A 24,509-nucleotide genomic window follows, 5' to 3' on the forward strand; every position below is an offset into this window, starting at 1 on the left:
TGCCACTGCCCGGCTTCCCGGTGCCCCTGGCAGCAGCTTGGCACGGATCAGGGACCATCGGGACAGGCAGCTCGGACCTGAAACGTCCCAGCACAGCTTTAACCCTTTCGGTTGCCAAAAACTTTTCCAAAAAGGATTTGCAGCCTTCTAAGAGTGAAGGTGCCTCAGCTGCGTTTGTCTCCCAGGCCCTGCTCTTTCCTGTGGCCCACTCATCACCCTGGGCCCCTTTGTCACCCCTCTGTCCCCTCCTGCAGGAATGAGGACTGGGGACGCTGTCTGAGCCTGGGAGACGTAAGGGCACCTTCCCTCTGGGCCTTCAGCAGCCAGAGGAACTCACACCTCCGCTCACACCGAACTGGGGGCAGCAGCCAGGTGTCACCCGGCCACCCTGCAAGGAGGGAGCCACTGTGGCTCCCCACTGGCACTGGGACACAGCATGGCTCAGAGCCAAGGGTGTCCTCAGTGCCCGGTGCCGGGTCCCAGCGAGCCCCCCACGGCCCCGAGCACGCCGTGACTCCCCAGCTGACCCCGGCGGGCACGGTGCCCGTGGTGCAGCGAGAGCTGAGCGAGCCCGGACTGCTGGGTGGGCACTGCCTGTGGGCAGGAGCTGGGGAGGCTCCCAGAGCCTCGGGGGCTCTGCACCCTGGGCCCAGCAGCCCCAGCATGAGGGACCAGGGCCCCAGCTGCCCAGGCAGGGAGCGAATGCACGGTGGGGCCTCGAACGGAGCCCCATGGAGCGGGACGGTGCCACCGGGCACAGGAGGGCTCGCTGGGGGCCAGGGGGGGACAGTCCCTCCGGCTGCTCTGGGAGCTCCTCTGGCTCAGCACCCTGGCACACAGGGCAGGACAGCCCCACGGGGGGACACCCACCGCCACCCACCTGGCCCTGGCGCCCGCTGGCTCACCTGGGCATGCTTGCGCTTCCGCCCGGGCCGCCCGGCTTTCCTCATGGGCGTCCCCGGCTCCTGCTTCTCCTCCTTGCTCGGGTTCTCCTCGGGCTCCTCTTCCCCCTGCGAGCCGGACACAGAGAGCGCGGTTACGCCGCCGGGCAGCCGGGGATGGGCACGGCTCCGCAGCCGCTCGGCGCTGGCACTGCCGGCACCGCGGGCACCGCAGGGACAGGCGCCTGCCCGGCCGGGTGGGACCACTGTGGCATCGTCGGGCCAGCGGCACCAGGACACTTAGAAGGGTGACAGTGGCTCCTGCCACACCTGGGCTGTGGCACGGGCCGCCGTGGTGCCACATGCCATGTGCCAGCTCGGGACACGCGCCCGCTGCTGCCACCCGGCAAACCCCGCACACGCAGGGCTGGGGGCTCCTGCACCCCACAGCACAGCGAGGCCGCGTGGACACAGCACAGCGCGGGCCTGCGGGCGGCCGTCAGGCTCCCTGGGACAAGGGCCGGCAGCAGCTGCCCGCTTTGGGGACCCCGCCGTGTCCCCGTGCCCTGTCCCTGGCGCTGGCAGCTCGTGTGTGCCAGCACGGCGGCGCGGCACGAACGCGGCTCCGGGAAATGAACCGGCTCCCGTGCCGAGGCCACCGCGGGGCGCTGGGGGCCCCGTCCCCGCTCGGGGGTCCCGCGCCCGGCACCGGGGGGGACGCGGCGGGCGCGGGGTCCCTTTCACCTGAGCCCCAGAAGATCCCGGCGGCGGCAGCCAAGCAGGAAGAGGCCGCGGAGGGGGAGCGGGGAAGGAGGAGAGGCCGGTGGGGGGCTGGTGAGGGAGAGGCCAGGGAGGGGATGGGGCTGGCAGCCAGACAGCGCCGGCATCCAGCTGCAGCCGTGCGGCCCCGCACCCCGGCGGGCGCCGGCACCGACCGCATTCCTGCCCTGCGCCCCCCTGGGCCGGGCGGCCGCACCATCGGGGTGCGGCTGGAACATCCCCGCGGGGCCAGCACGAAGATCCCACGCCACTGGGACACTCTGTGCTCCGGTGCCCCCTCCCGTGGTCCCCAGAGCAGCTTCCTCCGCGCCACCCAGCCCAGCCCCAGCTGCATCCCCCCCCTGTCCCCGCTGCTGCCCGCCTCCCCTGCCTGCTCTTGCTGCACGTGGGATGCACGGAGACACGGGTAGGTCTGACCCGGCCCCCGCCGTGTCCCCCTGGAACCGAGCTTGTCCCAGCCCCTCTGGCCTGCCTGTGGGGCCGGGCAGCCTCCATCCCCCTGCACAGACACCCCCAGCCCTGCAAGGACCCCCAGCCCCCTGCACAGACCCCCCCAGCCCTGCAAGGACCCCCAGCCCTGCAGGGACCCCCAGCCCTGGCACCTGCTGGCACCACCAGGGCTGAATGAGGACAGGAGACACCACAGCTTGCAGAGGCACTGCCAGGGCCGGGCCCCACTCCCCGTGCCATGCCGGCTGGAAAGTTTTGGGACAGGTCCAAGGGCGATGTCAGGATCCCAGATCCAGCACCATCCTGATGCAGAAGTCCCTGAGGGGGGTTCTGGGGGTCCCTGCCCCACAGGCCCCCTGTGCCTTGCTGTGCTGCAGGCAGCACCAGGAGCCCAGGGGTCCGGGCCAGCCCCGGGGAGACCCCAGCACCTGTCCCTTTGCCCCAGTGCCACCCTGGCTGCTGGCACTGCCCCAGCCACTCGTCCCTCACCGCAGTTCAGCTCATCCCGGTCCCGGCAGCATTTACAGCGGATGGACATGAAAGGTTTGGGGGTGTCACGCGCACCAGGTGGCAGCCAGGCCTCCCGTGGGCAGGAGAAGATGCAGCTGGCACGGACCCAGTGGGTGCCAGAGAGGCCAGGGGGGCAGAGCTGGAGGGACAGGGGGACAGAGGGAGGCTCTGGAGGGACAGAGCTGGCTCGAGGGCTGCCATGGTGGCGGGGTGCCAGGGAGATGCCCCCGGCACACATCGGGACAGGGAACCCAGCCCGGGGCACCCCAAAAGCAGGGCAGGAGCGGGGGTGCAGCCCGGGCACGGGCAGGGCTGAGCAAAGGGCTCCGCGGGGGCTCTGCTCCCCCCAGCCGGGCAGGGGGGCCGGTGCCGCAGCCCCTCGCCGCATCCCGCCGGGAGCTGACTCATCCCCATCCATCACCCCGTGCCCGCCGCCCGGAGCTCCGCGGCACGTCCCCGGTGCCGCTCCCGCGCCGCTGCCAAGCAACAGCGCGGAGGGAACGGCGGCGGAGCGCGGCGGGCCGAGCTGCGGCTGCCGCAGTGCCGGGCGCTCCGCCGCACCGCCAGCACGGCCCGGGAGAACCGGCCCCGGGCACCTGGCACGGGTGGCAGCGGGGCTCGGCGCCGCCGGGACCGTGCCGGGAGCCGCCGGTACCGGCCCGGCCCGCGGTGCCGGAGGCGTCGGGGCGCTCCTCCCTGGCGGCCCCGCGGGCAGCGGCCGCCCTCGGCGGGGTGACCTCGGCGCGTGGCCGCGGGGGAGGCGACGCCGCGTCCCGAGGGGTCAGCCCAGGACAGCGCTCGGCGGCCGCGCTGCTGCCAGCACAGCCCGGGCACCGCCGGGCACTGCCCCGCTCCCGGGGCTCCCGGGGCTCCCGGGGCTCCCGGGCACCGCCGGGCACTGCCCCGCTCCCGGGGCTCCCGGGATCCCGGGCACTGCCCCGCTCCCGGGGCTCCCGGGCACCGCCGGGCACTGCCCCGCTCCCGGGGCTCCCGGGATCCCGGGCACTGCCCTGTGCCCTGCATGTGCCCAGAAGCGCCCCAAAGCACGGGGGCTGCGCATCCACCCCGCTCCCAGCTCCTGCCGGCACACTGCGGGGCAAGGAAAGACCGAGCCGCCCCCGGGTGCCCGTGCCCACAGCTGTGCCGAGAACCCGGGTACGTCCCGGGGGACACGGGGACACATCCCAGCGGACACACCGGCCGCCGAGAGCAATGGCTGGAGGATGGGGAGCCCCAGTGTGCGAGCACAGTGTGACCCAGCCGGCTGGGAGGAACCGGGATGACCCCGACCTGGCGGTGCCCGCAGTGGGACGGTGTCCAGCCGGCCGCAGCCCCGCTGCCCACGCCTTGCCCAGCCCTGCCCTGCGCTGCTGGACACTCCGCCCCACAGGAACAGCAATGGCTTTGCCAGCCCTGGCACTGGGAGCGGCCACCCCGGCCCAGCACGAGGTGTCCCTCCTGAGCCTGGTGTCACACGCGGAGGAGGTGCGGGGACCCCCTGAACAGGCGGGACCCCCACGAGCGGGGAGCAGGGCTGGCACGGGGCTTACAGGGCCACCACGCGTCCCGAACAGCGCAGGGCACCAACCCAGCACACCCTCCAGGGCCAGGACATCCCCCATCCTGGGGGGCACAGCCCCCCTGGGGTCACCCCCACCCTGCCAGCCGCCTCGCCCGAGCTCTGCCCGCAGCCGGGAGGTGACAGCAGGTCTCTGTCCCCGTCCACTCCCCACGCTCCCAGCTCCAGGAATAGCTCAATCCCCGCTAATCCCGGCCGCGGCTCAGGCCTCTCCCTGCGCCCCCGGCCCCCCCGCCCGGCCCCGCGCTCCCCTCCGCCGCAGGGCCGGGCCGTGGCACGGGGGGCCCGCACCCCCTTCTCCTGCCAGCGGCAGCGGGAGCCGAGCCCCGGAGCCCCTCAGGGGCCCGTACCTTGTGCGTGTCGAGCGCCTCGCGGCTGGGCGCGGGGCTGCCGGCGTCCAGGGTCCCGCTGGACGGCATCGTGGGCCACGGGGGCGGGCGGCCGCCGCCTCTTCAGCGCCTGAGCGGACCCCGCTGCGCCGAGGAGGGGTCCGGGAGCCGTCCTCTGCCGCCTGCCTGGATCCTCCTGCCCCTGCGGGAAGGGACAGGGACGGGGGTGAGGGGGTGCTCCCGGCCCGCCGCCCCCCGGCCCGGCCCCAGCCCCGGCAATTATTAACACGCCACAGCCTTGACTCGGCCGGGCTGGGCTCCCCCTCCCCGCCATCGGCCCGGCAGGTGCCCGAGCCCGGGCCACGGTGTGGGGTGCACGGTGTGGGGTGCAGTCAGTGCAGGGCGCACGGTGTGGGGTGCACAGTGTGGGGTGCATGGTGAGGGGTGCACGGTGTGGGGCACACAGAGTGGGTACAGGGTGCACGGCACGGGGTGATTGATGGGTGCACAGTGTGATGTGGGGCACCCAGCACACGATGCTCAGTGTGGGGTGCCCTTTGCACGGGGTGATGGGTGCACAGTGTGGTGTGGGGCACCCAGCACACGATGCTCAGTGTGGGGTGCCCTTTGCACAGCGCAGTGCCCAGTGCATGTTTTGGGGTGCATCGTGCACCTTGTGAGGTGCGTGGAGGAGTGTGCAGTGTGGGCTGGGAGGGGTACAGGGTGCATTCTGTGGGGTGCAGGGTGCTGGGTACAAGGTGTGGGGCATGCAGGGTGCAGCACAGGGGCTGCGGGAGGTGCCCGGTGCAGGGGGCACAGGGCAGGGTTTGGGGCGCAGGGTGTGTGGGGTGCCCGGTGCAGGGGGCACAGGGCAGGGTTTGGGGTGCAGGGTGTGCGGGGTGCCCGGTGCAGGGGGCACAGGGCAGGGTTTGGGGCGCAGGGTGTGCGTGGTGCAGGGGGCACAGGGCAGGGTTTGGGGTGCAGGGTGTGTGGGGTACCCGGTGTGGGGTACAGGGCAGGGTTTGGGGCGCAGGGTGTGTGGGGTGCCCGGTGTGGGGTACAGGGCAGGGTTTGGGGTGCAGGGTGTGCGGGGTGCCCGGTGCAGGGGGCACAGGGCAGGGTTTGGGGTGCAGGGTGTGTGGGGTACCCGGTGTGGGGTACAGGGCAGGGTTTGGGGCACAGGGTGTGTGGGGTGCGCAGTGTGGGGTACAGGGCAGGGTTTGGGGTGCAGGGTGTGCGGGGTCCGGGTGCAGGGGGCACAGGGCAGGGTTTGGGGCGCAGGGTGTGTGGGGTGCACGGTGTGGGGTACAGGGCAGGGTTTGGGGTGCAGGGTGTGCGGGGTGCACAGTGCAGGGGGCACAGGGCAGGGTTTGGGGTGCAGGGTGTGTGGGGTGCGCGGTGCAGGGGGCACAGGGCAGGGTTTGGGGTGCAGGGTGTGCGGGGTACCCGGTGTGGGGTACAGGGCAGGGTTTGGGGTGCAGGGTGTGCGGGGTCCGGGTGCAGGGGGCACAGGGCAGGGTTTGGGGTGCAGGGTGTGCGGGGTCCGGGTGCAGGGGGCACAGGGCAGGGTTTGGGGTGCAGGGTGTGCGGGGTGCCCGGTGCAGGGGGCACAGGGCAGGGTTTGGGGTGCAGGGTGTGTGGGGTGCGCAGTGTGGGGTACAGGGCAGGGTTTGGGGCACAGGGTGTGTGGGGTGCGCAGTGTGGGGTACAGGGCAGGGTTTGGGGTGCAGGGTGTGCGGGGTGCACGGTGCAGGGGGCACAGGGCAGGGTTTGGGGCGCAGGGTGTGTGGGGTGCACGGTGTGGGGTACAGGGCAGGGTTTGGGGTGCGGGGTGTGCGGGGTGCGCGGTGTGGGGCACAGGGCAGGGTTTGGGGTGCAGGGTGTGCGGGGTCCGGGTGCAGGGGGCACAGGGCAGGGTTTGGGGTGCAGGGTGTGCGGGGTGCGCGGTTTGTGGTACAGGGCAGGGTTTGGGGCGCAGGGTTTGGGGCGCAGGGTGTGCGGGGTCCGGGTGCAGGGGGCACAGGGCAGGGTTTGGGGTGCAGGGTGTGTGGGGTGCCCGGTGTGGGGTACAGGGCAGGGTTTGGGGCGCAGGGTTTGGGGTGCAGGGTGTGCGGGGTGCGCGGTTTGGGGTACAGGGCAGGGTTTGGGGCGCAGGGTGTGCGGGGTGCCCGGTGTGGGGTACAGGCACGGGGTCTGCACGCTGTGGGATGTGTGGGGTGCTGGGTGCGGGACCGGGGGGGCCGGGGGATGCTGGCTGTGGGTGCTGGCTGCAGGGAACCGGGGGACGCTGGCTGTGGGGTCTGGGGGGCGCAGGGTGCGGGGTCCGGGTGCGGGGTGCTGGCTGCGGGGGGCCGGGGGCCGCTTGCGGGGGGCCGGGGGGGAGGCGCCAGCCGGCACCTGTTGCTATGGCAAACGCTGCATTCGCCATGGCCGGGGCTGCTGTTGCCTTTGGCACCGGAGCTGCAATTTGTTTCTAGAGCTTTCCAGCCGCAGCCGTTCCCAGCGGCGGGCGGGGGGCTCGGGGGGGCCGGGGCGGGCAGGATGCCGCTCTCAGCACCTCTCCCACCCCGACACATCCCCCCGGGCCGCGGCCGGTGCGGCGGGGGCTGCCGGGGGGCCGGGGGGGCTGCAGCCGCCCCCCGACGCGGGCACGGGGACCGCCGGGGTTTGGGGGGCCGGGGACAGGTGGGGGGGCTCAGCCCGCCCTGCCCCACTGCCCCTGTCGCAGGCTGGGCTGCGGGGAAGGTGCGGGCAGGGGGGCGGGGGCGCGGGTGCAGGCTGGGGATGGAGGGTTGGGGTGCGGGACCCGGGGGTGCAGGACACCAGACGGGGGTGTGGGGTGCAGGCTGTACCCCCAGGCACAGCCCTGTGCCGGACACCGGTCCCTCAGCAGCTCGGGGAGCCCCCGGGGAAGCCCCGGCCCCATCCTGTCCCTGTCCCCGTCCCCTTGGTGGCACAGGGGTGTCCGGGCCAGCCCCCCGCGGGCACACGCGGCCCCGACCCGGCACTTGGCCCCTGGGCACCGCGATGCCCGTGAGATGAGGGGCCAGGGCCGGCACCCCGCACCCCCCGCACCCCCCGGCCACGGCTCTCGGCCCCTCTGTCAGCGGTTCTGCCACCAGCCCACGGCACGGCACGGCACGGCACGGCACGGCTCGGTTCGGCACCGCTCGGCACAGCGCCCCGGCCCCACGTTCCCCTCCCGGGGTGCCGCTGGCGGAGCCCCCCACCATGGCAGAAGCCCCCCGGGACCCCGCGCCTCGGCACGGCCCCGGGACGGGCACGGCACGGCACGGCACGGCACGGCACGGCACGGCACGGCACGGCACGGCACGGCACGGCACGGCACGGCCGGACACGAGCGGCCGGGAAGCACCGGGGACACCGCGGCTGCACCGGGGACACCGCGGCTGCACCGGGGACGCCGCGGCTGCACCGGGGTCCCGCTGCCGGGGGTCTCTGCCGTGCCGCCGGCACCCCCTGGGCAGCGGGGTCCCTCCGGCAGCCCCGGGGAGCGGCTGAGCCCCCCCCGGCCCGCCCGGTGCGGCGGCGGCCGAGCCCGCTTGGCGCTGCCGAAGAGGAAGGGACAGCTCGCGGCTTTGATTCGCTTCCAGCCAACATGGTCTCCAAATGCTCTAAAAATAGTTGTTCTGCGCACAAACCCCGCGGCGGCTCCGGCCGCCGAACAAAGCCGGGGAGCCGCGGCGGCCCGGCCGCCTCCCGCTGCCCGCCCCGCGGGGCCCCGCCGGAGGGGCCGTGCGGGACCCGCCGGCGCTCCCGGCCCCGCTCCCCGCGCTCTTACCGGGCTGCGCTCGCCCGCCGCGGCGCTGCGGGACGGCCGGGACGGGGGTTCGGCCCCGAGCCCTCGCCTTAGGCCGGCGGGAGCGTCCTCGGCGGCATCCCCCGGCCGCCGCTCGGCTCGGCGGCGGTGACGGAGCCGCGCCCGGCGCTCCGGCGGGGAAGGAGCGGCCCCCGCGGCCGGCGCTGTCCCCGGAGGCGCTGACCCTGCGGCCGGGCGAGCGGGGGCCCCGGGCCGGCTGGCGCTGCCGCTCCCGCACGGCAGGACCGGCGAGTCACGCTCGCCGCGGCGGCAGAGGCGTTCCGAAGTGGGTTACCTGCGCCGGCTGGGCGAGACACGCGGCAGCCACCGGCACGAAAATGGAAAACCCACCCGAAATCCCGCCTTTTTTATATATTTAGGGACCTCGGCGGTGCCGTGCCGCAGCCGGGAGCCTGCAGGGACCTAACCGGCCATTTTAGGTGACGGCGAGCGGGGTCCCCCGCAGCCCCCCGTGCCGGTGGCGAGCGGGGGACACCGTCCCCGCAGTCCCCCCCTCCCGTCCCGAGGTGACCCCGCGTGCGGCGGTGACACCCCCGCCTTGGCCGGGGTCCCTCGTGCGCCGGCGGCGGTGGGGACGCACGAGGGACCCCGGCCAAGCGCCTCTCCCGTGACAAGTGCCGCAGCGTATTATTATTGTTGTTGTCACTTTGAGTCACTGCCACCACCGCGCTCCTCCTCCTCCTCCTCCTCCTTCTCCTCCTCCTCCCTCCCAGCGCCAGGGAACAACTCCGGGATTGACTCAGAGGGGACAGGAGCGGCGGCCGTGAGTCACCCCCACCCTCTGCGCCCCCCACCCCTGACTCACGGCGGGGGTGCCCCCCGGCCCCCCCAGCGTGGGTGCTGCTGCCGAGGGGGGGGTGCCGGGAACAGGGTGGGCGTCCCCGGGCTACGCAATTTCGGCTCCGACAGATGGTGATGCCGAAAGCACCGTGGCCTTGACCTCATCTCGGGAGTTGTAATTTAGGGGTGAAATATTTGGCCTCTGCGGGAGGAGCGCCCGGCCACACGTGCCTCGGCTCTGGGAGCCACCGCCACCGGGATCTGGGGGACTGGAGGGGACAGAGTGCCAGGGAGAGCCGGGGTGATCCTAAAAATAGACCTGGCCTGGAGGGGGGACCCTGCGGTGCTCAGCAGCACTGAGCCAGCCCCGTGGTGCACCCCAAGGATGGAGACACTGCACCCCACAGCGCCCCGGGGAGCGACTCACCGCACCCCATGGCATCACAGCACCCTGAGGAGCGATTCACTGCACCCCATGGCACCCCAGGGAGCAATTCACTGCACCCCATGGCACCACTGCACCCCATGGAACCCCAGGGAGCGACTCACTGCACCCCATGGCACCCTAGGGAGTGACTCACTGCACCCCATGGCACCACTGCACCCCATGGCACCCCAGGGAGTGATTCACCGCACCCCATGGCATCACAGCACCCTGAGGAGCGACTCACTGCACCCCATGGCACCCCAGGGAGTGATTCACTGCACCCCATGGCACCCCAGGGAGCGATTCACTGCACCCCATGGCACCCTAGGGAGTGACTCACTGCACCCCATGGCACCACTGCACCCCATGGCACCCCAGGGAGTGATTCACTGCACCCCATGGCATCACAGCACCCTGAGGAGCGATTCACTGCACCCCATGGCACCCCAGGGAGCGATTCACCGCACCCCATGGCACCACTGCACCCCATGGCACCCCAGGGAGTGATTCACTGCACCCCATGGAACCCCAGGGAGTGACTCACTGCACCCCATGGCACCACTGCACCCCATGGCACCCCAGGGAGCAATTCACTGCACCCCATGGCACCCCAGAGAGCGATTCACTGCACCCCATGGCACCACTGCACCCCATGGCACCCCAGGGAGCGATTCACTGCACCCCATGGCACCACTGCACCCCATGGCACCCCAGGGAGCAACACATGGCACCCCACAGCACCCCTGAGAGTGATGCATGGCACCCCACAGCACCCCATGGCACCCGAGGGAGTGATTTCCTGCACTCCAGGGCACCACAGCACCTCAGGGCACCCCGAGGAGCAAAGCACAGCACCCCATGAACGATACACGGCACCCCAGGGACCAACACGGGGCTGCACAGCACAGCCCACGCCAGGCACCCACTGCAGCCCCACAGCTGCATCTGTCCCAGCAGGAGCACTGGCAGGGCCAGGGCAAAAACCCAACTGCCCACGGGATGGGGTGGGATGGGGTGGGATGGGGTGGGATGGGATCCATGGGATGGGATGGGATCCATGGGATGGGGTGGGATCCATGGGATGGGATGGGGTGGGATGGGATGGGATGGGATGGGATGGGGTGGGATGGGGTGGGATGGGGTGGGATCCATGGAATGGCATGGCATGGGAGGGACAGTGATGTGTGTGTGAGTGAGACCCCAGCAGCAGGCTGTGGTGCAGCTCTGCAGGTGGGACAGTGTGGATGGACCCAGCAGGACAATGGGGAGGCTGCTGGAGCATTGGGAATGTCCCACCAGGAGCAGCCAGGAGCTCCACACGCTCAGTTCCTGGGGAGAGGACTCCAGGAGATGATCCTGGATCATCATCTGATCCCAGTGAGCAGAGCCCAGAGCCCCCAGGGACCCTCGGGCTGGTGGGAGCAGGGCAGGGAGCTGTGCCGGGGCAGGAGCCGAGCTGGAGCGATCCAAACCAGGATCGGGGATGGGCCGGGAGCTGGGAACGGCGGTTAACCGCGGGAACAGGCCCAACACCGCCGGCACGCGCCGAGCCCCGCGGCAGGGCAGCGGGATGGCAGCAGGGCACGGGTGCCAGGTGAGCGGAGTCTGCCGCCGGTTCCTCCCGCGCCGGGAGCCCAAACCGACCCGCGGCCTCGAGGCGAGCGGGACCCGGAGCCATCCCAGCAAACGTCGTGTGCCAGCGCCGCCGGCTCTTCCCTGGCGCAGCTGGCACAGCTGGCACAGCTGGCACAGCTGGCGCACCTGGCGCACGCGTGTCCCCGGCACGCGCCGGCCGCACCTGCCAGGCCCACGCGCTTCCCTCGGGGCACCGCGCCTCGCCTCGCCGGGCCACGGCCGTGGGAAGGCGTGGGGCAGGGATGTGCCAAAATAAAACTCCCTGCACGAAAAGCGCTGCCTGAGGGGCTCCGAGCGGCTGCCACGGTGTGGTGTGGCACAGCCTGGCACGGCACAGCTCGGCACAGCCTGGCACGGCTCGGCACAGCCTGGCACGGCATGGCACAGCACGGCTCGGCTCGGCACAGCCTGGCACGGCTCGGCAGAGCCTGGCACGGCTCGGCCCGGGGCTCCGGGGACAGAGCAGCCGCTGCCGCCGGATTTCAGGGGCACGGCCCGCCAGGGTCACCGGGGGACACCGGGCCACACCGGGCCTGCGGCCTCGCCACAGAGGCTGCTCCGCTGGGAAGTTTGGAGCTGACTCAGCACGAGGGGCCCGAGCCGGAGCTGCCGGAGCGGCGGGGCCGGTCCCACGCTCCGCCGGTGCCGGGGGGCTCCGGGGCTCACCGGCACCACGGCAGGCGGGTGCCCGGAGCGGCGGCGGGCACGGGACTCGGCCGGTCCCGCCGTGACACCGGCGACGTCACACAAAGGGCAGAAACACAGAAAGAGGAACTGAGCGAGGAGGAAAATCTCATTTGCCCACAGGTTTGCGCAGGCGAAACACCCCGGAAAGCGGGGGGAGGAAAGAGCGGTGGGAGGGAAAGGGGAGCGAGGGGGAAGGAGAAGGGAGGGGAGAGGGGAAGTGAGGGGGAAGGGAGACAGCAGCGGGAAGTGAATCGGAAGTGGGGAGCGAGGGGGAAGGGGGAAGTGAGTGGGAAGGGGGAGAAGCAAAAAGGAAAGGGAAATGATGGGGAAGGTGGAAGGAAGAGCGAGATAAGAAAGCAGAGGGACAGGAGAGTGAGAGGGTGGTGGGAAGTGAGCAGGAAGGGGGAAGTGAGAGGGAAAGGGAAGGGGGAAGGAAGGGGGAGGTGATGAGGGAAAGGGAAGGGGGAAGGAAGGGGAGGTGATGAGGGAAAGGGAAGGGGGAAGGAAGGGGGAAGTGAGAGGGAAAGGGAAGGGGGAAGTGAGAGGGAAAGGGAAGGGGGAAGGAAGGGGGAAAGGGAAGGGGGAAGGAAGGGGGAGGTGAGAGGGAAAGGGAAGGAGGAAGGAAGGGGAAGTGAGAGGGAAAGGGAAGGGGGAAGGAAGGGGAGGTGATGAGGAAGCGGGCAGTGAGCGGGAAGGGGGAGCACAGGTAGGGGTAGCAGAGCGTGAAGGGGGCAGCGAGCGGCAGGGGGAGGAGGAGAGAGAAGGGGGAAGAAGCCGTGGCCCAGCGGGCAGGATGGGCAGCACGGGCAGTCCCCCGCGCCCCGCCAGGCCCGTGCCCGCCCGGCCCCCGCTGCCCCGGGGGGATTTTTGCTGCAAAAGCCCCGAAGTTTGGGCAGGGCCGTCCCGGCCGCTCCCCCGGGCGGCCCCGCCGCGGGCAGGGCAGGGCCGGCCGCGGGCCCGCGTCTCCCCGGGGGGCACACGGCGGTGACACCGCGGGCCGGGAGGGGACCGGGGGGACACCCGGCGGTGCCACCGGGCCCCGCTGCCCTTCAGCCGCCCGCGCCGCGCTCAAGGACACGGCGGCGCCGCGGGGGCCGGGCCGGCCGGGCCGCGCAGCCACCCCCGCCCGCACGGCCGGGCCGAGCGGGCCCGGGTCGGGCGGGGGCGGCGCGAGGCCGGGGGGGCCCGCCGGGCCCGGCCCTGCCGTGTTTTCCTGCCGCGGGCCCGGGACGGCGGAGACACCGGGGCCGCGCCGGCCCGGGCCGAGTCGCGCCGAACCCCGCCGGAGGGAGCCGAAGTCCGCCGGAGGGACCCGAACCTCGGCCGTAGGGACCCGAACCTCAGCCGCAGGGACCCGAACCCCTGCGGAGGAACCCGAACCCCCTCCGGATGGGCCCGAGCCCTTCCGAAGGCACCACCCGAACCGAACCGGACGGAGCAGAACCGAACCGAACCGAACGGAGCCGAACCCCGCCGAATGCATCAGCTGAACAGAACCGAACGGAGCCGAGCGGACGCGAGTGTGCCCGAGCGGAGTCGAGCGCTCCCGAGCCAGGCCGGCGGTGCCGGTGCCGGTGTCCCGGCGGTGCCGGTGTCCCGCTGTCCCGGTTACCTGGGCCGGTGCGGGCCCGGCGCAGAGCCCCGCCGAGCCGTGCCGAGCCCCGCCGAGCCGCCGCCGCCGCTGCGCTGCCCGGCCAGGCCTCCTCCCGCAGCGCCGCCGCCTCCACTGCAGCACCGAGCCCGCCGCGCGGTCCTAGAGCCCGCCGGCAGCGCGCACCGGCACCGCCAGCCCGGCTCGGCTCGGCACGGCTCGGCTCGGCACCGCCAGCCCGGCTCGGCTCGGCTCGGCTCGGCACCGCCGGCCCGGCTCGGCTCGGCTCGGCACCGCCGGCCCGGCTCGGCTCGGCTCGGCACCGCCGGCCCGGCTCGGCTCGGCACGGCTCTGCACCGCCGGCCCGGCTCGGCACGGCACCGCCGGCCCGGCTCGGCTCGGCACGGCTCGGCACCACCGGCCCGGCTCGGCTCAGCTCGGCACAGCTCAGCTCAGCTCGGCACCGCCAGACCGGCCCGGCTCGGCTCGGCACAGCTCAGCTCAGCTCGGCACCGCTGGCACGGCTCGGCTCGGCTCGGCACCGGGGCACAGCTCGGCACTGCTGGCACAGCACAGCTCGGCTCAGACACGGAACTGAGCTCCTGCACCAGGGCTGGCACAGGGAGAGAGCCCGGTGCTAACACATGGTGTGCCGTGCCAAACCCTGCCGTGCCAAACCCTGCCGTGCCAAACCCTGCCATGCAATCCCAAACCCTGCCGTGCCAAACCTTGCATTGCCAAGCCGTGCCAGGGCATTCCATGCTGTGCCATGCCAGGCTGGGCCGAGCCAAGTGTGGCCAAAGGCTGTGCCATGTCAAGCCAAGCTGTGCCAAGCTGAGCTGTGCCAGTCCAGGCCAGGCTGGGCCGAGCCAAGCCGGGCTCAGTAAGGAGCTGTGCAGTGCCGTGCCAAGCCGTGCCAAGCTGTGCCATGCTAAAACCAAGCCAAGCCATTCCATGCTGGGCCAAGCCAGGCAGGGTCAAGCCAAACACAGTCAAGGCCTGTACCATGTCAAGCTAAGCCACGCCGTGCTGTGCCATGCCAAGCCAGGACAGGCTGGTCTGAGCCAAGCCATGCCAAGCTGTGCCATGCCAAGCCACACCGTACCAGATCAAGCCAAGCCAAGTGCAGTCAAGGGCTGTCCAGTGTCATGCCAAGACATGCCAAGCCTTGCCAAGCTGTGCTGTGCCAAGCCAGGCTGTGCCATACCAAGCCAAGCCAAGCCGAGCCGAGCCGAGCCGAGCCGAGCCGAGCCGAGCCGAGCCGGGCCGTCCCTTCTTGTCCCATCCCTCCTCCCCACACTTGTGCCAGCCGTGTCCCCCTTCTCCTGCTGCCAGCAGGTCTCTGGGCACTGGCAGGACATTTCTGAGGGTGCTGCCCAGCGGTTTCCCCACACATGGGGCCCCTGGACCCTCCCTGGGTGGGGGATGCCAGGCTGAGGGGCAGAGTGTCCCCAGTGCCATCCCTGGCTAGGGGATGCCAGGCTGAGGGACAGAGTGTCCCCAGTGCCATCCCTGGGAGGGGATGCCAGGCTGAGGGACAGAGTGTCCCCAGTGCCATCCCTGGGAGGGGATGCCAGGCTGAGGGGCAGAGTGTCCCCAGTGCCATCCCTGGGAGGGGGATGCCAGGCTGAGGGACAGAGTGTCCCCAGTGCCATCCCTGGGAGGGGATGCCAGGCTGAGGGGCAGAGTGTCCCCAGTGCCATCCCTGGCTAGGGGATGCCAGGCTGAGGGGCAGAGTGTCCCCAGTGCCATCCCTGGGAGGGGGATGCCAGGCTGAGGGACAGTGTCCCCAGTGCCATCCCTGGGAGGCTCAGCTCCTGGGGGAGCTCAGGGCTGGCTGGTGGGCACGGACAGCCGGGAATTTCAGCAGGCAGAGATCCCCAGCAGCGCATCCCAGGCCTTGGGAGCCGGGGGGGCTTTGGGGAAGGGGGTTTGTGGTTCCCTCTGACGGCTCTGCTGTGGTCGGGCGGAGCGGCGGGAGCTGGGCTGAGCCGGGCGCTGCCAGGACAACCCAGGGCTGCCGGGACGGGCTCGGAGCCGGGGGCTCAGGGCTGCACCTGGGGCACTCCGGAGGAGCCGGGGGGGCTGTGGGGAGCTCACGCTGCCGCTCCCAACACCTGGCACAGCTGCTGCTTTCGGTCCACACAAACCTGGCCTTGATCCAGGCCACGGCCAGCGCTGGCAGGTGCTGAGGATGGGGTGACTTTGGGAGGACCCTTGGAGCCTCCAGCACCACCTGGACACTGTGTGGGGTTCCAGGGCTGTGCCACAGACCCTGGCACGGGCATGGAAGGGCCCAGAACCGCCTGGCTGTGCTTTGGCAGCCCCATTCCTGCCTGGCTGTGCCAGGATTGCAGCCCCAGGAGGGGCCCCCTGGGCAGAGCTCTCCTCACCCTCAGTGCTGGAAGGCTCCTGGTGCACAGGGGGGCACTGCAAAATAACCCATTAATTAACAATGCTAATTAATGGCTGTCCCCTGGTGGGATAGGCCCTGCTCACTCCCATGTGTGTCCTGCAGGAGCCTCCTGTGGGTGCTGGGATCCTGGCTGGAAAGGGGCAGGTGCTCCTGGACCAGAGCAGAGGACTGGGATTGATCCCCCAAATCAGGGTCCTGCTGCGCTGAGATTAAACCCTCAAATCCCATGGGCAGGGTTGTGATGGGCTGAGACTGGGATTTACCCCCAGATCCCATGGGCAGGGTTGTGATGGGCTGAGACTGGGATTTACCCTCAAATCCCATGGGCAGGGTTGTGATGGGTTGGGATTGGGATTTACCCCCAGATCCCATGGGCAGGGTTGTGCTGGGCTGAGACTGGGATTTACCCCCAGATCCCATGGGCAGGGTCCTGCTGGGTTGGGATTGGGATTTACCCCCAGATCCCATGCTGGGGAACAGCCCCATGCTTGGCTGGGCTGAGCAGAGGAGGAGGAGGAGGAGGAAGGCCATGGGTCATCCATCTCCCACACCAGGTCCTGGTGTCCCCGTGCTCCTGCACAGCCGTCCTGCCCCATGGGAGCTGGCAGCTTCCATCCCTGCATGCTCCAAAGAGCCCCGCAGGGCTGAGGAGCCCCATGGCTGTGTCCCCGAGAAACCTCCGCGGCCTCGGAGCGGATCAGCCTGCAGCGCTCGGCTCTCTCAGCCCTGTCACCATGTCCCAGGGCCGGCTGTGTCCCCTGGAGCCCCCCTCAGCCCGGCAGAGCTGGGGGTCCCGGGGTCCCCCGACGCGGGGCACCCCCGGCAGCTCCGAGAGCGAGCGGCAGCACGGCCCGGGGACACGGGGACACGGGGACACGGGGACACGGGGACACGGGGACACGGGGACACGGGGACACGGGGACAGCTGCCAGGGCACAGGCAGGTCCCTGGCGGGGGGATCGCGTTAATTAATCTCGCCTGGAGGGCGGGCACCGCACGGAGCCGGCGCTGGTGACACGGCCCGGGCAGAGCCGGTGTCGCACGCCGGGCAGTGTCACCGTCCCCTCCCCGGGGACCTGTGCCAGGCCCTGGGGACACGGGGTGTGGGGCACGGGACGCTGCCAGGCCCTGGGTGACACGGGGCAATGACGGTGGCAGCGGTGCTGGCCAAGGTGACCAAGGCCGGATGGTGACCCGAGGGACGCGGGTGTGATGGCACCGCGATCTGAGGGACCCCGAGGGACCCGGGCACGGTGCCACCACGGCTCAGGTGACCCAGGGGACGCAGGTGCGATGGTCCCACAGCCGGAGGGACCCCGGGAGACGCAGATGTGGCGGCACGGTGGCCCGAGGGACGCCCCAGCTGCTGGCACTGCCACTGCCGGGCAAGGTCGTGGTGTCGCGTCCCGGTGCCACTCCCGGCGTGCGGCTCCCGCTGCCTCAGCCCGGGGAGGGAGAGCAGCTGCGGCCGCTCCCGCTGTCCCCGCTGTCCCCGCTGTCCCCGCTCCCCCCGCTCCAGCCTGACCTCGTTTCCAGCTCCGAGGGCTCCTCGTTATGCAACCACCGCCGAATTCCTGCACCAGCAGAAATGGCGACAGCCCCGGTACCCCGGGCCCGGCCGCGGGAGGAGCTGCTGCAAGGGGCTGGGGTCGCGTCCCCGAGAGCCCCCGGGGCTTGTGCCAGCCCTGCGGGAGCGCCGCTGCCACCGGGAGCGGCTGGCTCGTCCCTGGGGACGCAGCGTGTGTCACACGCGGGCCCGTGGGCACGGGGGACCCCCGGGGGGCGCATTCGGGCCACCCTGCTCGTGGCACCTGTGGCCACACCGTGGGGTCCCCCGGGGGTCGCGTCTGCCACTGCTGGGCGCGCTCGGTGGGGCAGGAGGAGGAGGAGGAGGAGGAGGAGGGCTGGGATGAAGGGCAGGGGGGTCAGCCAGAAAGGGATTGATCCGGGCTCGGGGGGAGCCGCAGCGGCCGGGGGGCCCGGGCAGGGGGACATTGGGTGGCCCCAGCTGTGCCGGGTGATGGAGCCGCACACGGGGCCAGCTGGGGCCGCCCTTCTCCCCAGAGCTGGGGCAGCCCTGGGGCACAGGGGGTCCCTGGGGACGCCTTGGGGTGCACAGAGATCCTGGGGTATCCATGAGGTGTTTGGGGTCCCTGGGGACGCCTTGGGGTGCACAGAGATCCTGGGGTATCCATGAGGTGTTTGGGGTCCCTGGGGTCTCCTTGGGGCGCACGAGTTCTCGGGCTCTGCACGGGGCTCCTGGGGTCTCCATGGGGCTCCTGGGGTCTCCATGGGGCTCCTGGGGTCTCCGTGGGGCTCCTGGGGTCTCCGTGGGGCTGAGCCCACCTGCTGCCCCCCACTCTGAGCGGGAGCTGCCCCTCCCCCGGCAGCTGGGAATAATCGGGATTAATTACGGCTCTAATGAGGTGTGAAAGGGTTGCGGCCTGTGGGATGAGCAGCGGGACAGGGACAGGGACAGGGACAGGACAGGGACAGGACAGGGACAGGGACAGGAGCAGGGACAGGGACAGGACAGGGACAGGACAGGGACAGGGACAGGAGCAGGGACAGGGACAGGACAGGGACAGGACAGGGACAGGGACAGGGACAGGGACAGGACAGGGGACAGGGACAGGGGACAGGGACAGGGACAGGACAGGGACAGGGCAGGGACAGGACAGGGACAGGGACAGGACAGGGACAGGGGACAGGGACAGGGACAGGGACAGGGACAGGACAGGGACAGGACAGGGACAGGAGCAGGGACAGGGACAGGACAGGGACAGGACAGGGACAGGGCAGGGACAGGGACAGGACAGGGACAGGACAGGGACAGGGACAGGGACAGGGACAGGGACATCGCTGTCATTGGGCCTGGCCGAGCCTGCACAGCACCCACGGCCCCGTGGGGGTCCCTCACCATGGGAGGGGGCCCCGGGTTGGGGCTGTGCCCACCGTGTCCCCAATCGGAGCCTGGCGGGGACCCGGGTGGGGACAGAGGGGACAGGGCAGGCGGTGCTGCGGGGCTGGCACGGGCGGGCAGAGCCGGGCACGGGTGGGCACAGCGGGGCAGAGCCGGGCAGAGCCGGGCACGGGTGGGCAGAGCCGGGCACGGGTGGGCACAGCAGGGCAGAGCCGGGCAGAGCCGGGCACGGCCGGGCAGAGCCGGGCAGAGCCGGGCACAGCGGGGCAGAGCCGGGCACAGCCGGGCACCGGTGGGCACACCGCACCGCTCAGCCGCCCCTGCGCTGCCCGGGCTCCCCCGCTCTCCTCTCTCCCTGCCGGGGGGAGCAGCTCCAGGCTCCGGGAAGGGTCTGGACCTTCCCACCGGGATGCCTAATCCAAACAGCCGAGGGGCGCCGGGAAAGCTGTGCCAGGCTGGGGCTGGGGAGCGGGGAGGACGCGGCCGTGCCCGGCTCCCCGCGGGTCCCGGGGATGAGGCTTCTGCCGGGTCCCTGACAGCGGTTCGGGACGGTCCGGTGCCCGGTGTCGCTGCTGGGCCTGGCGGCGGTGCCGGGCATCCCCCGGAGCCGGGGCCGGCTCTGAGCCAGTGCCGGGGGCCCGAGGCGAGCCCAGGGAGGCTCCAGCAGGGACCGGGGCTTCTGCTGCGGGTGTCACCACCTTGGTGCCCCCGAGCCCGCTGTCCCCCGGCAGATGTGCGGGCCGTGCGGTGCGGACACATCTGGCGGGGGGCAGCTGTGCCGAGGCCGAACACTGGCAGCTCTGTCAGCTCCCCCGAGCCGCGGCCGTGACCAATGCGGGGATCTCCGGCCCAGCCTCGGCAGCTGCTCCCGCCCCCAGCAGCCGCTGCCGAGGAAAACCCTTCTTCCCTTTTTTCATGAAATCCCTGCCTTTTCCACATGGCGAAGGGACAAGACACCCCGCAGGGAGGAGATGGATTTATTAAATATTTGGCGGATGACAGAACATGTCTCCCTGCTCGCAGGCTGCTGCTGGAAGCGTTCCCCGTGCGGCTTTGCCAGCATCCCCTGGGCCCGCAGGAGCGGGGAATTCACCGGGGCTCGGTGTGGCCCCCAGGGCACCCCCGGGACTCGGGGAGCCTGCGGTGGCCTCGGCCACCTCTGTCCTTGTGTCACCCGCAGGGCGGCCGTGGGGGCCCGCGGGGCTCCCGTGCCCGTTCCCTGCCCGTGGCAATTGGGATTTCCCTCTCCTGCCATTAACCCTGCCCGGGGATGCCCACGGCATAAACCCTTTTAGGGTCCTTCCCCTTTGGGTCGGTTTTGCCCTGGGGAATTGCAGATGTTAATCCCGATCTGGGGGTGCAGATGGCCTGAGCCCCGTGGCTCTGCCCCAGCCTGTGTTCGGCCCAGGGGACAATTAAAAAGGGGGTTAATTACCTCCCGAGTGACACCCTTGGGTGACGTGTCACAACAGCCTTCCCTGGGAGCCCCGGCCCCGCTCTGGGTGCTGGGGGGGCCCTGCAGCATCCTTCCCTTCTCCTGCAGGCGATGGATTTCCCCCACAGAGCCCAGGTGCCCCAGCTCTGCTGTGTCCCTGTCCCTGTCCCTGTCCCTGTCCCTGTCCCTGTCCCTGTCCTGGCAGTGCCACCGGCTGACCCCGGCAGGGCTCGGGTGTCACCCTGACACCCCCAGCCTCCCGCCTGCAGGAGCTGCTGGGAGAGCCCCCAGCCCCTCTCAGCTCTGCCTGGGGGCAAAGACCCCGACCCCTGTGACAGCCCCAGCTCCTGGTGGCCACCACCACCCCAGCCAGGCCATCGGGAAACCATCCCCATTTTCTGTGCTTGGAGCCACAACACAGCCAAGGATGCTGCACTCCTGAATGCAGCAAATTCAGCTGAAAACCCACAGAACATTGTCTCTATCTCTGTCCTGGTGCCCATCTCCCCATCCTCATCCCCATCTCCATTCCTATTCCTGTCTGCATCCCTCTCCCCATCCCCACCCTTATCTCCATTCCCATCTTCCATCACTGTCCCCATCCCTGTCCTTGTCCCCATCTCCCATTCCCCTATTCCCATCCCTGTCCCCTATTCCCATCCCTGTCCTCATCCCTGTCCCCATCCCTGTCCCTGTCCCCATCCCTGTCCTTATCCCTGTCCCTGTCCTTGTCCCCATCTCCCATTCCCCTATTCCCATCCCTGTCCTTGTCCCCATCTCCCATTCCCCTATTCCCATCCCTGTCCTTATCCCTGTCCCTGTCCTTGTCCCCACCTCCCATTCCCCTATTCCCATCCCTGTCCTTATCCCTGTCCCCATCCCTGTCCTTGTCCCCATCTCCCATTCCCCTATTCCCATCCCTGTCCCCTATTCCCATCCCTGTCCCCATCCCTGTCCCCATCCCTGTCCCTGTCCCCATCCCTGTCCTTATCCCCGTCCCTGTCCCTGTCCCCATCTCCCATTCCCCTATTCCCATCCCTGTCCCTGTCCCCATCCCTGTCCCTGTCCCCATCCCTGTCCCTGTCCCCATCTCCCATTCCCCTATTCCCATCCCTGTCCCCTATTCCCATCCCTATTCCCATCCCTGTCCCCATCCCTGTCCCCATCCCTGTCCCTGTCCCCATCCCTGTCTCCTTTCCCAGCTGCTGTTGGCTCCAGGTTCCCCTCGCTGCCCTCCCTTCCCGACATTCACATCCAGCCGAGCCTGTGGCCACCAGGTTTTTATTGTCCCTGTCCCGGGCAGGGTGAGCGCGCTCCCGGGGCAGGGCCGGGGGGGCTCGCAGGGTTCCTGCTCCTTTCATCCCTCACCCTCCATCAATATTTACAGATGCAGCAGGGCCCTCGGCTCCCTCCACTAAGAGGAACATTCCCGAGCAGCGCTGGGGAGAAGTGCCGGAACCACCGTGGCTGTTTTTGGGGTGCTGATGGAGCCCAGCGCGGGCCGGGGGCAGCTGCCATCCCCTGCTCCCTTTTTTCCCTCATTTCCACCAAAACCGAGCCCAGCTCCTGCTGCTCCTCACCTGGCCGCGCTCCTCCCTCAATTCCTGCCTCGGGACCTCTCCAAGGGCAGGGCTGGGAGCTCCGGAGCCCCCCAGCATCACCCCCGGGAGGCCGGGACCTCGCAGCCGGCTCCGGGTGGGGTTCTGAGAGCGGAATCCCCCCGGAGGGGCCGCAGCCCCTTTTTGTTCCATGCACAGAGGGACAGCGGTGGCAGTGAGCGGCACACAGAGCGGGGACAGCCACCGGCAGGCTCCTGCCAGCTTGGCATGTTTTCTTTTTGAAGCCTCCCGAGGCGGGCGGGACACGGGGGGTCCCGGCAGGAATCACACCGAGGGTGCATGCAATGGCCCGAGGGGCAGAGAGCGCTCGGTGCCGGCAGCAGGTGCTGGAGATCGGTCACAGTTCACGATGGTGATGGATGGGCTGGAACTGCCTCTTCCGAACGGGGGGAGACGTCCCTCGATCGCAACCTCCGAGCCTGCGGCACCAGGAACCCGGTCAGGACCCCCAGAGATCCCCAAGAGATCCCCCGGAGATCCCCCAGAGATCCCCCGGAGATCCCCGGAGATCCCCCAGAGATCCCCCGGAGATCCCCAGAGATCCCCCGGAGATCCCCAGAGATCCCCGGAGATCCCCCAGAGATCCCCAAGAGATCCCCCGGAGATCCCCCAGAGATCCCCCGGAGATCCCCAGAGATCCCCGGAGATCCCCCAGAGATCCCCCAGAGATCCCCCGGAGATCCCCAGAGATCCCCCAGAGATCCCCCGGAGATCCCCCAGAGATCCCCCAGAGATCCCCAGAGATCCCCCAGAGATCCCCAGAGATCCCCAGAGATCCCCCAGAGATCCCCCGGAGATCCCCAGAGATCCCCCAGAGATCCCCCAGAGATCCCCCAGAGATCCCCCCAGAGATCCCCGGAGATCCCCCAGAGATCCCCAGAGATCCCCCGGAGATCCTGCCCGGCCCCACAGCCACCAGTGCTGGGAGCTGGGAAGGGGCTGGAGCGTGTCCAGGGCAGGGAACGGAGCTGGGAAGGGGCTGGAGCCCCAGGAGAGGCTGAGGGAGCTGGGAAAGGGGCTCAGCCTGGAGAAAAGGAGGCTCTGGGGGCACCTTGTGGCTCTGCTCAAGTCCCTGCCAGGAGGGGACAGCCAGGAGGGCTCGGGCTCTGCTCCCAGGGAACAGGGACAGGACAAGGGGAAATGGCCTCAGGCTGGGCCAGGGCAGGCTCAGGCTGGATATTGGGAACAATTCCTGCATGGAAAGGGCTCTCCAGCCCTGGCACAGCTGCCCAGGGCAGGGGTCCCCATCCCTGCAGGGGTTCAAAGCCCTGTGGTTGTGGCACTTGGGGACAGGGACAGGGGTGGCCCGGGCAGGGCTGGGGGTGGTTGGGCTCGAGGGTTCCGAGGGCTTTTCCAGCCTCGGTGGCTCGGTGGCTCCGTGACCCCCCTGAGGCTCCTGGCTGGGGCTGGGCACCCCTGGGGCCACCCCTGGCCAGCTGAGGCCAGAGCCCAGGTGTGGCACCCAGCAGAGTGTCCTGCTGAGCCCACAGCTCCTCCCTGGGAGCCCAGGGAACCGGGAAACTCCCCAGGGTGACTCTGCAAGCCCAGGTGAGGTCGGGGCTGGGGATTTTGTCCCCCAGGCAGGATCTGCTGCCTGAAAGCCCCTGGTGCTGCTGCCCAGCTCCCCCATCACTGCTGGACACCAGCACCAGGCTGGATCAGTCCTGGCACCACACTCGGGCTTGGGAGGAACCTGAGGATCCACAGAATCACTGAGGTTACAAAAGAGCTCCGAGGTCACCGGGTCCAGTCCCCAGCCAGAGCCCAAGTGCCACCTCCAGGCCTTCCCTGGACACCTCCAAACCTCCCTGAGCAGCCCTGCCAGCGCCTGACCCCCCCTCCCACGTGCTGGAAGAGCCACCGCAGTGTCAAGGATTATTTTTGCTTTTCTTTTTGTCTTTCCCCATTCTTTCTGTGGGATCAGGAACCCTGACTGGTTCCTCTCTCGTTTTCTCAGCGCTCCTCAGCTGCTCCTTGCTGGTGCTGGAGGCCCTGCTGGGCTCCTCCTGTCCCGTCCAGCGCTGAGGGTGGCAGGGTCACACACACGTGTCCCCTCCCCAGAGCCAGCAGGGTCCCAGGGTCTGGGGAGAGGCCTCGCTCTGCAGGGCCAGCTGCCCCTGCTGCTCCCTCTCCAACGCTGCAATTTCACTCCTTCTTCAGTTACCAGATTGTTTCCCAGATGAGGCAGGACTTGAATTTCTAATGTAAAAAGTGTCAGAAAGGCTCCTGAGCCCCTCTGGGGTTCTCTCCTTCCGCTGCTGGGGCGGTGGGGAGGGCAAATCCCCTTTATCTCCTTTGAGGACGCGGGGTGGGAGCTGGGGCTGTGATCCCACAGGAGCGAGGTTTGGATCCAGCCCTAACCCTGATCCTCCTGGCCCCTGAGCACCCCGGGCTGGGGCTCAGCTGGAGGTGAAGCGCTTTCTCCTGCCTGGTCCCTGCGGTGAGAGGGAAGAGCCCCAGGGCAGGTCCCTCCTGTCCCCATCCCCTGCTGGGCCAGGCTGGCTGCAGCCACGGGAGGTTTTTCTGCTCCTTCCCCCGGGAACGGGCAGTGATGGGCACGATGGCAAACTTCCAGAGCGTGGGGAAACCCGAGCGGCTCCTCCTCGCAGCTTTTCAGGTGGGGGAG

General features: G+C 70.2%; 2 protein-coding genes across 22 annotated transcripts in view; both read right to left on the bottom strand.

The window, feature by feature from the left end:
- DNMT3A (DNA methyltransferase 3 alpha) overlaps nt 1–13,606 on the bottom strand; it is a 37,672-nt gene extending 24,066 nt beyond the window's left edge. For all 4 annotated transcript variants that reach the window (XM_086875306.1, XM_086875304.1, XM_086875305.1 and 1 more), the window contains exons 1-3: nt 13,512–13,606; nt 4,551–4,731; nt 906–1,010 (exon numbers count right to left, since the gene is read on the bottom strand). In XM_086875306.1, coding sequence (XP_086731432.1) covers nt 906–1,010; nt 4,551–4,619 — 174 coding nt within the window. In that variant the 5' untranslated portion in view covers nt 4,620–4,731; nt 13,512–13,606. The remainder of the gene's footprint in view (nt 1–905; nt 1,011–4,550; nt 4,732–13,511) is intronic.
- A 7,923-nt stretch (nt 13,607–21,529) lies between these two features.
- Nucleotides 21,530–24,509, bottom strand: part of DTNB (dystrobrevin beta) — a 150,454-nt gene continuing 147,474 nt past the window's right edge. For 14 of the 18 annotated variants that reach the window (XM_086875320.1, XM_086875319.1, XM_086875325.1 and 11 more), the window contains one exon: nt 21,530–22,302. Coding sequence is in view for 6 of the 18 variants with exons in the window: in XM_086875312.1 (XP_086731438.1) it covers nt 22,148–22,302 (155 nt within the window). In the remaining 12 variants the exon portion in view is untranslated. The remainder of the gene's footprint in view (nt 22,303–24,509) is intronic. The other 4 variants (XM_086875313.1, XM_086875310.1, XM_086875328.1 and 1 more) reach the window with 1 other exon arrangement.

This window comes from Cyanistes caeruleus, chromosome 2 (assembly GCF_971803275.1).
Source record: "Cyanistes caeruleus chromosome 2, bCyaCae1.hap1.1, whole genome shotgun sequence".
Classification (NCBI taxonomy): domain Eukaryota; kingdom Metazoa; phylum Chordata; class Aves; order Passeriformes; family Paridae; genus Cyanistes; species Cyanistes caeruleus.